At 46.4% G+C, this 12,364-nt stretch overlaps 1 protein-coding gene across 1 annotated transcript in view; it reads right to left on the bottom strand.

Annotated features, from left to right (window-relative positions):
• Window positions 1–3,352: 3,352 nt before the first annotated feature.
• HORMAD2 (HORMA domain containing 2) overlaps window positions 3,353–12,364 on the bottom strand; it is a 51,532-nt gene continuing 42,520 nt past the window's right edge. The window contains exon 10 of the mRNA XM_040251302.1: window positions 3,353–4,289. Within this exon, the coding sequence (XP_040107236.1) occupies window positions 4,185–4,289 (105 nt within the window). The 3' untranslated portion in view covers window positions 3,353–4,184. The remainder of the gene's footprint in view (window positions 4,290–12,364) is intronic.

The raw sequence follows: 12,364 nt of genomic DNA, 5'->3' as shown, positions 1-12,364 counted from the left end.
GAGCTAAAAATAGGGCAAGTGATGAGCACCTGTTGAGCACCAGCTGTGTACATGCTGGACACTTAGCTTGAGTTGCCTGGCTTAATCCTCACAAGTGTGTCACTAGGTAGGTGCCACTATTATCCTGAATAACCTGAGCTGAAGCAGGGAAATAGCCTATCTAAAAAATGCCAGCCAGGTTTGGCAGCCACACCCTAGCCTTTTCCTTAACAACCTTGCTCAAAGAAAGATGAAAACCTAACTGTGTCTGCTCACCCTGGAGCTGATCAGTAATTATTCAGACGGACTCCAGATGCCCCAGACTTCTCCAGCCTTCAGGAGGCCTGCAATCCCCAGTGAGGAGCCCCACTCTGACACCAGCTTTCTGTCCCCAAGTGCCTGAGTCCCTGAGGAACAGTGCATGCCCCACCAGCCTGCCTCAGGTGTTCCCGGCTCTCTGAATCTGCTGCCTCACCACTTCTGTCTCGGGGAAACCTTTTACAGCTGAGCCTCATGGCACACTTAGGACAGGATGAAAGTGTTTAGGGAGACTTGTCCCCAAGGGGGTCCTATTGAGCAGATCTCACGTCCAACTTCCGGCTGGGTTGTAGGGGTCAGTAGACCCTCTGCCTCCCCTACAGTAGGCTACTGGTAACCGTGAGTCCGCCACCTCCAAGAGTCAGTCTCAATGACTTTGACACTCCCTGTTTGTAGAGATGTAGTCACCCAGGGGAAGTGATGTGAGTCGATTAGCACCTCAGGTCTTTCCATTTCTGGGTAGGATTTTGGCTTTACCATTGCCTAACCAAAGAGCCCACTAATTAAGGCCCTCATCCTAACGGAAACTGCTAACTACATAGCAAGTCTCAGCCAGGGCCTCATTACACAAACACACAACCACATTGAAAATATTACCTTTAAAAAATACATATGTACTAATAATTTCTGAAGGGGATACATTTGGAACAAACAGAGGCATCTCCTCGTTTGTACAAAATCTCGGACTCAGGCCAAGGGAGGGCTGCTCGTTGCTTTGACTCTTACGAGTACAGTGCGGGTCTCATTTTACCATCTGGGGCTTCCTTCTCACCGAGGATCATCACCACTGAGAATTATTTTTACTTTAAATCTGGAAGCTTCCTGGGACTCTCTAAAGATCCAGTACTGCTGGGTTTGAAACCGTGAACTGACAATGTTAAGACCCCCTGAGAACTGGCTCTAATAGTGTTATATATTTTTTTAAATTTGTATATTATATATTAACACATACATGTGGAATCTAGAAAAATGGTACTGATAAACCTATCTGCAGGGCAGGAGTAGAGATGCAGACATAGAGAACAGACTTATGGACACAGCAGGGACGGAAGAAGGTGGGATGAACTGAGAGAGTAGCATTGAAATATATACATTACCATGTGGAAAATAGCTAGCTAGTGGGCAGTTGCTGTTTAGCAGAGGGAGCTCAACCTGGTGCTCTGTTGCAAGCTAGAGGGGTGGGATGGGGTGGGAGGGAGGTTCACGAGGGCGGGAACATATGTATACCTGTGGCTGATTCACGGTGATGTACGGCAGAAACCAACACAGCGCTGTGAAGCAATTATCCTCCCATTAAAAATAAAAAGAACAAAACACACACAACTTTGAACTTGTGTGAATGTCACTTTGACACTGGTGAATTTTTCCAGTCTCTTCCTGGTAGAGGTGAGTGGGAGAATGAAAGCACCCTGATACCAGAGGGACCTTTGAGAAGGGAAATGAAGGTGTGGCTTTGGTGCCTGGCTTCAAAGGCTGGTGGCAGTCGTGAGCTATACCAACCCTCTTCCCAGCTAGACCAATTTTCTGTAAAGACAGAAAAACCGCAGGCAGCCCAAGTCAAATTTCCCCTGCATAGATTTCAGTTTAACGACATCCCAGTTTCCAGGCAAACTGCGGCAGATCTTTGCAAGCGCCAGCGCTGTTGGGGTGAGGGACTGGCTAGAGCACTGTGGTTTAGGCTCCCCAGCTGGGGTCTGAGTTGTCCTTCTTTTCACCGAACTTCTAGCTTCATGATGAACTTGTGGTTGTTCATTCCGTTATTATTAAGGACAGAAATGAATAAGCTACAAAAAGGGTTTTTTTAAAACATTTTTTTCCTCTCCCCATCCCAATAAATTATCCAGTAAATAGAATTGAACACCCTCCCATTTTGATAGCTGGCTGAACATCTGAGCTCTGCTCTGTCAAATCAGCGAGTTCACGTTTTCATGGTTCTCGGATCCTCTTGACAACACGTCTCCTTGATGTGCCCAGCCAGGGCACAGGTCCAGCACCTCTCTGCTGCTGAGACACACACACACACTCTCTCTCTGTCTCTCTCCCTGTTTCCACCAGACACACACATCCCGCCTGTTGGCATCCACTGCAGGAGGAGAGGGGTGTTAATAGAGACAAGAAAAGCACTGAGAGACTATGCAGACAGATTCGGGCTCTAGACTTTGACTTAAAGGATCCCCCACCCTAGGCTAGGTTTATGAAAATTATAGATTGAGAGCTAAATTCCTCTTTTGAACAAAATGGTTCTCTCTGAAATCCAGATTGACTAATTGCTGCCTGTAACGCGTCTGCTCTGAGAGTCAGAGCCTCTTGGGGTACTGACGAAGCTGCTTGGTGTTCAGACACCTGAGGCTCCGGAGCAGGCTCGCGGCCTCACAGGGTCTGCCCCGTCAGATTTTGCCAGCCTGTGGAGTTCCGCTCCTCCTGGCACTGAGCGCGAGTGGCCTCCTATAGCCTTTGCCAGTCTGGTCTACACTCTGCGCTCTGGAGACACAGAACGAACCTAATCCCTCTACTAGACAGCTAATCTCTCCATAGGACTCTCTTAAGAGAAGTTATGGTGACTCAGGCTCCAGCTCTATCAAGGATATAATAAGTCCGTGGTTTCCCCTCCTCCTCCTCTTCGTGGCAGGGCGAGCTCATGGGAGGACACTCCACGTGCTGGGGGAAGGGAACTCGCTCCTCCCTGGCAGGCCTCAGGGCCACAACGCAACTCAGGACCCCAGGTGGGGGGCTGCCTGGGGGCAATCGGAAGCTGGAGAGCCTCCCAAAGGGAGTGTGACAACCACAGGCTGCCGCTGGCCCCTGAGAGTCTCCTCTCAGCCCGGATCAGAGGTCTGTCCTGGGTTCTGAGTCTTTCATGTGCATTGGAACCCAGGGAGCTCTCCAGAGGGGCCCCCTGGGGTTCTGAAGACTAGAAATGAGGCAGGCCTATAGTCTGCATTCTAACAAGCACTCCAGGTCCTGATATCCTTACTACACTGATCTGAATGAAGAAAACTAGATGAGCCGAAAAATACCTGGTGTTTTGATTTTATTTAACTAGAAAGCACACACACTTACAACATTTAACTTGTTGGTCCTGTCCATTTAAATTTGTTATTAAATTTCATGGTATATAAATAATTCGAATAACACTGACATTTATTATTCATCTGATGCTAACCACTAAGTCTGTCAGAGTTCTTCCAGAATGACGGGAGGGCTGGGGGTACCATCTGCAGGCTTCAGACTGGTGAGCTGAAGTTTGGGGTGGGAGGAGTGTCACAGGGGCTCTTGGAGGGAACCAGGTGCCTGCATTGCAGCCCGTTCCCGTCTCGGGCTGGCCAGCAGAAGAGGGCGCAGGGCCGGCTTTGGGGAACTCTACAGGGAGATTACACTTTGGTCCAACACTTAGCTGATTACCCTCGTGATTGAAGTTAACCCAGAAATCACACCTGGATCAGTACCGCCTCACACACGCTATGCGATTCTGTGGGAATTCTAATGAACTGCAGAGGGATTCCAGCACACAGGTTACAACAAGTTAAAACCTTCTGTGGCTGTCTGAGTACCTGGGGAGTTGAATTATGCAAAGAAAATCCTCTTTCCTTTGAGAAGGACAGCTTGTTTCTCTTCCAAAGAGCTGCTATGGTTCTTTTCCAGCTATAAAGGGTGTCTCATCTCTAACTCCGCCTCAAAGCAGTCCTGGTGACCTCGTTTCCTTGTGGCCAAGTGAACCCATGTCCTACCCGGTCATTCAGCACTTAGTGAATTAACACAGAAAGTTGAGCAACACATTTAGTAAAGGGTTTTGGTGATAGAAACTTACTTTCCTACTAAAACACTTCATACACACTTGTTGCAAAATGAACTTATTTTAGAATAAAAGTAGCAAAGGCAGCCAAGTTTCACTTTCTGTCAGGGATGAAGACTTTCACTGGTTCGCTGACCTTCCTCTTCTTTCTGGATCTCTCAAAACTTTGCTGACTGCACATGAAATTCATCTTTTGAATCTGTGAGAATCACCAGAGAGAGGCACAGTTCAGCAGAGACTCTGATATCTGCTCAAGCACACAACACAGACCAAGCGTTAATCCCCTGAGCAGCATAACGGATCCAAACCTGCCTTCCTGCGGGCTGGGCGAGCCCTGCTCGGGGGCCCTGCTGCCAGGAGCGGAGCCTGGCATTCCAGCTTTCAGGAGCTGAGGCCCCTGGAGGCAGCCAGGTTCGGGGACAGTTTCTTGGCTCTCTTTAGTGAATTCAGCACATCCAGCTCTTGAGAAAAAGCTGTCAAGAGGTGGGGCCAACAAGGAGCCATTAAGGGTCAGGTGAGATCTAGGGCACTGATAGCTTTAGAGGCAAATATAATTCAAGTCACCTTTCCAGTGAGCAGAATCATGCAGTCTTACCTTTTTTAAACTATAGGTTCAGATTAACAAGGTGGGACCATGACCTTCTTTCTGCTTGATGAGAATTATGTTACTGACTAAAGAGAATTCAGTTACTGAATCATCATGGATAGATATTTCTCCATTGTGCTCAGCTTTGCTAAAGATTTTAGAATTTATTTTTGCTTAACCGAGCGAACAACTCGATGTCAGACAGTCCCTAATGCCTGGAATTCCAAGACTGGCATGGAGGACATTTTTATATTTTCCAGCCACTAGATGGGAGGAAAGGTTTTTCCATGTTCTCTGTTCTTTCTTTGGAGGAAAATGGAATAAGATACATATTTTTAAGCAAGACTTGTCAGAATACCTAGCAGAAGTTCCAACAGTATTCTTTTCTTTTGTTATAGGTACAGGTCATTATTGTTGACATGCTTTTACTACAAAATAATGGAAGTATCAGTAAAGCAGCTAAGTACCATTTAGAACCAACGATTGGTTCTACAAACACCTAATTTCATCACCAGTTTTGCATTTTAGAAAGTAGTTGAATTTCTGATCTCAGAAACCACAAATTCCCTTTGGCTTAAACCAAGACATTGGCTATATGGAACAGTAAAACTCTGAGAAAAATAAGTAGAGCTGCTCATCAAGTAACTGGTTTGCTTAGATATACAAAAGTTTGAAAGGTCTGCTCTAAAGGTAAGGAAATAGCAACATAAAAACCCAAAGCACAAAAAAACTGACTTCTTTATCTGGGAGCTGAATTTGTTTCACTGTAGCTGTAAGAAAAAGCACTTGGTAAAATCTAGCTTTTCTAAAAATGCTGCTTGGGTATGCTTTCCATTCAAATGAAATTATCCCCACTTCTATCAAGTCAGGTTATACTGGGAAGAAGAGAAGATGGGTGTACAAGTTGGCCTGATGGTTTGATAGTTTTGTTCTCTTTTCCTTCTTTCCTCGAGTCAACCAGAGTTCTGTTACAAGCTTCAGAGCTTTACTTTTATTGCAGCGAGTTCACTGAAACATCTTCATAACGTATACAAGGCAACTAGTGCGGTCTGGGAAGTCCAATGGTTCATAGGAAACTAGTGGGTTCGAAAGCAGGCATGTGATCAGTTGGGATGCTTCCTAACATCGAGAAATAGTCCGTGTTCTGAACTATATAAACCCACAAGTTTTACCCATACAAAGCAACATTTGAGAACATTTTTCAGGTGTGCTCCAACTCGCTGAGCTTGCATCGTTGGTGCCAAAGCCACCCAGGCAAGCATTCCACTGGAGGTGTCCAAGTTAAAAACCTGGGATTCATCCACGGCTACTCCATTATCCTCACCCTGAAGTCTAACTAATCACTAATTCCAGTTGAGCCTACCTTTTTAATATCTTTCAGAGCCATCCATTTTTCTCTCTCGCCCTGCCTCTGGTTTGCCATAGGCCAGTATCATCTCTCCTAACCCCTGGATCTCAAACTCCCACTCTTCCTGCCTCTCCAACCCACTCTCCCAGTCCGGAGCCTAAGTAGGCTCTGGTTAAATCTGACTACATGGCTCTCCTGATTCATCACCCATGTCAGTGACTTCCCACTGTTCTCAAGACGAAGCCCACACTCTCTGTGGCCCAGCCCATCTCTGCAGCTCCCCCTTGCTCTAGACTTCCTGGGCCAATCGCAGCTCTCATGTGGCCCCCCTCGCCCCACTCTGGACCTGGCCTCTGGGGTCTGCTCCACACTCTGCTCCTGCTCTGTCAGCGGGTGCCGGGAACTATTGGCCGAATGAATGAGTGTGCTCTGTGCTGGCACTAATACCGTGTCCCTGGTAATGCAAGAGTGCATAAGACACAGTTGTTTTCAAGGATTGAATCTTGTAAGGGAGAGACATTAAGCACATGATTGCAAAATAAGGCAGTACAACACAGTAGACATTCATTCATTCGTTCACTCAGCAATTACTAGTTGAGTGCCAACTCTGTGCGTGGTATTGTTCTGGGTGCTTGGGGCACATTAGTGAACAAAAAAGATAAAAATCCTTGCCCTGTAGACTTTACAATCCGGCCATGTTACTTTTTGGCTTAACGGTTTCCTATGGCATCTCACCACTTTTAGGCAAAGTCCAAAGTGCCTACCTTGGCTTTTTGTACACCATCGGTGGTTCTGGGAAAGGGAGGGGCCACAGAGGGGCTCTAAGACCCTGATGGCAGCTCTGCACTCATTCCTTAGGAAAATGCTCCTGCCCCCGACTCACACACGCATCCGCTGTGATGGGCCATTTGCTATTTGTGGGGGCTGCTACCCCCTGAACACCCCGCAGCTGGAGTCGCCACCTGCCAGGGCCTGGCTGTGCCTAGCAGTACCCACCGCATCTCCTCTACTTTCTCACTCTCTGCCCGCTCAGTTTTCTCAGCCCCAACGACTGGCAAATGGCCCATCACAGTGGACGCGTGTGTGTGTGTGTGTGTGTGTGCATGCGCGCGCGCGTGAGAGAGAGTTGGGGCAGGAGCATTTTCCCAAGGAATGAGTGCAGAGCTGCCGTCAGGGTCTTAGAGCCCCTCTGTGGCCCCTCTTTTTCCCAGAACCACTGATGCTATATGAAAAGACAAGGCAGGCACTCTGGACTTTGCCTAAAAGTGGTGAGATGCCACAGGAAATCGTCATGCCAAAAGCTTTGTCCTGACTCTGGACCTCTGCACACGATGTTTCGTCTGTTCAGCAAGCTCTTTCTCCCTCCACCAGTCCTCTTTTGGCCTGATTAATTCCTACTCTTTCTTCAGATGAAACATTATTTCCTCAAAAAGCTTTCCCTACCCTATTCCTGTTAAGTTAGGCACCCCGATCATATGCTGTTGATAAGAGTCCCAGGAGATTAGGCACTTGCCTGTCTTGATTGCAACTAGCATACAGTAGGGCCTGAATACATTTTTTTTGTATGAATGAATGAATGAATCCTCAAACAACACTGCCTGCCGTGTAGAAAGGTGTGTGGAGGCATCAAGTGGAGGCAGGGCGGTGAGTCATGCTACTGGAGTAGTCACGTGATAACCCTGGGTACCAATGCCGGAGAGACGTCAACAGTGAGAAGTATTGAGAAGGTAGAGTCAGTAGGATGATCAACTGGGCACAGTGGTAAAGGAGAGGTGGGGAGGTCAACAATGACTCCCCGTTTCCGGTTCAGCTAACTTCAGGGATGGAGGGACTGTTCTCTCAGGCAGAGAATGAGGGTTTTGAACCTGCTGTGTTTGGAGTACTTGAGAAACCCCAAGTAGACATAGGGGATTGGCAGCTATGTACGGACTGGAGCTTGGGATGGAAGTCTGGGTTGGACATGTAAATGTGAGAGTCATCAGCATATGGAGGCTGATTAATGCTGTGGGTGTGGAAGAGTTTGCTTATTGAGAGATCAGAGCGTGAGAAGGGAAAGGAGGCCAGGATACAGCCATAAGGAACTTCAACTCTTAGAGATTAGGTGAAAGAGAGCCAACAAAGAAGGGGGAGAAAGAGACAGAGAAGTCTAGATTGTCCTACAAAGAAAGCCAAGGGAAGAGAGGTTTAAGAAGAGGGAATGGAGAAAATAAAAGCGATGAAGGCTTTCTTTTCCTGAAGTGTCAGGGGTTGCTGAGAAGTCAAGGATGATAAGGACTGAGATATGTCTATTTGATTTAGACAGGGAAGTTACTAGCTGCATTGTTTGGGGGGTAGATATCACCTTGAAGTCAGCTGAAGAATGCATAAAAAATTAAAGACATTGAGACAGCAAGTATGCAAAGTTTTATAAAAAGTCAAGAGGGAGTGACCAGCTCAACCTGGGGAATTTAGAGAAGGCCCCTAAGCATAAGAGAAACATTGAGATGGGTCTTAAAGTATGGGTTCACTGCACTGGAGATGGGGAAAGTGGGTAAGAGAGGTCATTCTAGGTGTAAGGTTCATTCAGCACGTTTCAAGCACTGAGGTATGAAGAGACAGGGAAAGGACATGCAACAGTGAGAAATGTCCCTTCATTAGACTGGCCCTGAGGGTGAGGCGCTACACATCAACACTCTCCTGTTAGAAATGTAAATTCCCCGCTAATTATTACTCAGTATGATATTAGTGTAAGTCAACTTATCAAATGGTCTCCTCACAGGCTTTGGGAAGAAGACAGATAAGTATCAGCACAGAAAGAGCAGTCAGGGCGCCATGCTTTGCATTAGGAGGTTGATCTGTCTGGGGAACAGAGCGGGTGGGCAGCCCCAGACAACCAGGAAATACCGTGAGAACTTTTTGTGCCTGGGGTGACACTGCAGAGAATTTGTTTATTACTTCAAAACTATCTGCCAGGTCAGATCTGGCAAAATGTTTTCTGTTTAGAAAGTCAGTCCTTGCCAGCATAGATGTATATATAATCAAGTGTGAAGTATGGAATCTCTGGACTTAGAAGTTCCCAGATCAAGGACATTTATGGTTCAGAGAGGGTTTGTGCTCTTATAACTAAGTTATAGCCATGATGTTAGTTTCAAATCCTCTCCCTTAAAATGTATCTTTTTTTGCACAGTGAAAGGTAGATCAACAGTGATTATCCAATAAATGCTATTCGCATAATGGAGCTTGTTGTTAACATTGTGATGAACGAGCGGTTAAGAAACCAAATGCTAAAGGGAATGCCGACCTCCAGCTCCAGTGGAGCTGTGAGCTCTCTGATGTGTTGGGAAGTGTCTCACATTTTCCTGGGATTGATGAAGAGTTTGCCCACTGTCTTAGGGTTCTGGACCACGTTTATCTCTCTTTGGGAGGTAAATATGTAGTCTCCTTAGAAATCACATATTTCCATTAATCTCTGGACTTTATTCTATCAGTTCTTCCTTCCTGTACATTTTCTAATGCATCATGTGGCTTTAAAAGTTCCATAATTAATTCATTTACTCAGCCAATGTTTGGGGCATCTTCTCTGTGTCAGATATCGTGCTGAGCACAAAAGACACAAAGCTGATCAAGATATACTTCATGTCCTCCAAGAGATCATGGTGGGGAAACAAGCTGGCTACAGATGGAAAGAGAGAGTCCTGTGTAGGGCACGGGGAAGGTTCCAGAAAGATCTTGTCAGCTCTTCCTGGGGAGGCCTGGCATGGCTTCAGAGAGGATGTGAAACCCGAACTAAGAATGGCGAGATGAGCAGACATTCACCAGGCAGATGGCATTAGAGAGAACATTCTAGACAAAAGAAGCACAGGGATGGGATAGAAAGCAGAATACCCCTGGAGGACTGGGAATCGTTCAGCGGGACCAACAGGAAGGGCACAGGGTGGTGGGCTGGGTCAGACAGTGTCGTTCTCCCAAGTTTGGGCTTTCTGTGCTGTCATGGAGTGCCTCCAAAGAGTTCTCAGAGCAGGTGTGTTGTGGAAAGGTCCCGATGGCGGCAGTATAGGGGTGAGCTGGGGGCAGTGAGACGAGGAGCAAGAAGCTTACTTCAGGAGGACTGATCCAGGGGAGAACAAGGGCCGCAGTGAGGCTAGACCAGGGCGGGCGATGGAGGCAGAGGGCAGAGGAGAGAGAGAGTGAGGGTCTGGACCTGGACCCTGACACATCATTGCCATTCATTGCGATGGGCACAGAGATGGCAAAGGAAAGAAAGGAGGAAAACAAAATGACAAAAATGATCAATGATGCCGTAATAATAATAATAATATAGCGATAATAATATAGAATAATAAATAATCAAGATGGGAAATATAAGAAGCTGAGGGGGTGGGTGGTAGAAGCAAGGTGGGGAGGGTGGGTGGAGAAGTGACTGACTCTGGTTCCAAGATTCTGCACTGGAGGTGAGCTCTCCAAATGCAGATGTCCCCAGGGCCCGGCTAGGTGATCTGGAGCCCAGGAGGAGGGAGGGCACCATGTCAGGAGCACAGGGAGGGTGTATTCACTTCACATCAAAGACGGGCTGTTACCTGAGCTCCGGCAGGAAGGTGGGTGAAGTGGCTGTAGGTACAGGTACCTCTTTAAATGGGGACAGGAGGTTGAATGATTCGTTCCTGCTGGGCTTAGTCATTTCTATGAAGTAGAGTTCAGGTCATCTGTTTAGCAAGGGAGTCAACTGTCTTGAGTGGCACTGAAGACACTTACATGGTGTAAGCATGGAGAGGGGGAAGGAGCCACTGATGGACCTTCAAAACTAATAGTTACTGCTTAGGGTCCAGGTAACTAAGATACAGCACCTTCAAATGAAAAAATGTGACTTTGACATATTAAACATTTTGCTCTTCTTTTTACAACCATTTGAATGCATACAATAGACTTGCTAAGAACATCACAAATGTTATCTCATTTATTCCTTGCGACAACTATGTGAGGACAGAGAAGGGCTTTTTATTCCTCTCTTACATATGTAAAAACTGAAGCTCAGAGAAATGAAATGACTTGTCCACTTCACACATTTAGTAAGTGGAAGTCTTGAACACAGGTCTCCTGACTTCAAATTCAGTACTTTTCATAATCTGCTTTCAACCCAAAGGGGAAACAAAGATAGGAGAACCCAGCCATCAGAACTCTGGGTAGGGCTCCTCGGTTTCTGTCTGAGGCTGACCGTTGTTGGGCACAGCCTGCTGGGACCTCAAATGAAAAACCAAAGCTGAGTTCATTAATCTTCTTTTGGAACCAATTTTTCCTCTTGACTTTTCAATTTCTGTTAATTACCATCTCCCAGTCATCAAAGGTGGAAAACACAGTCACCCTAGATTCCTCTCTCATTTCCTAATGCCTACACAGCGCTCTTGTCATGAGGACGTGGAACAGCATAGATGGAGCGCCTGGTCCATCTCCCACGTGCAGGTCCCTCAGCGCCTGGTGGCTGTCATCATTCCTGCCCCAGCCAGACTGGATCCTTGTGGGAGGCTGAGAGGGGCCACCAAAAGATGTCCAGTCCTAGTCCCTGGAGCCTGTGAACAATACCTTATATGGCAAAAAAGGCATTGCACACCCTGCAGGGGTGCCTGAGGGTCTTGAGATGAAGAGGTTATCCTGGATGATCCAGGTGACGCTACCCACGAGCACGTGTATCCTTATAAGAGGGAAGAAGAGGGAGACTGGAACACTGACAGATGAGGAAGAGACCGTGTGACCCCTGAGGCAGAGACTGGAGTGGTGTGGCCATAAGCCAAGGAACGCCAGGGCCCCTACATTTCGAGGAGTATGGATTGCTTTCGGCCCAGTGACTGAGTCTGGGATTTCTGGCCTCTAGTGAGAGAATACATTTCTGATGTTTTAAGCCACAAGATTTGTGGTCATTTGTCACAGCAGCCCTAGGAATCTAACAGTTATTCCCCCAAAACACCTCATTCTCCCCCCTCTTCTCTATTTCTTCCACGTTTCAGAAGACAGAAATCTTCTGTTATTAATACTTACTCTCCTAGGTTTTGAATAATTCTTTCAAGGTCAATCTCTAAAAAGTATTTCATCCACAAAGTCTTTCTTGTTTCTTTAATCTGATATGAATTTTCTTTCTTGAGCAAATACCCACAGCACATTTTTTGTAATTATGTTTTCCTGACAGCATTAATATTTGTAAACAATTTGTCCTTTACCTAGAACAGGGTATTAAGTTCTTTAGGAATTAGTTTGTATTAATATGATTTTTAGACTCCCTGCGATGCTTTACATGGTGTCTTTTACACACACCAGTAATTCTTTTGCTATCTATCTGAACTACTTACAAAAGTATTCAATTACATAGTTA

This window comes from Oryx dammah, unplaced genomic scaffold, assembly GCF_014754425.2.
Source record: "Oryx dammah isolate SB20612 unplaced genomic scaffold, SCBI_Odam_1.1 HiC_scaffold_12, whole genome shotgun sequence".
NCBI lineage: Eukaryota > Metazoa > Chordata > Mammalia > Artiodactyla > Bovidae > Oryx > Oryx dammah.
Note: the sequence above shows the minus strand (reverse complement) of the source record. Positions and strands in the feature narration are given on the sequence as shown.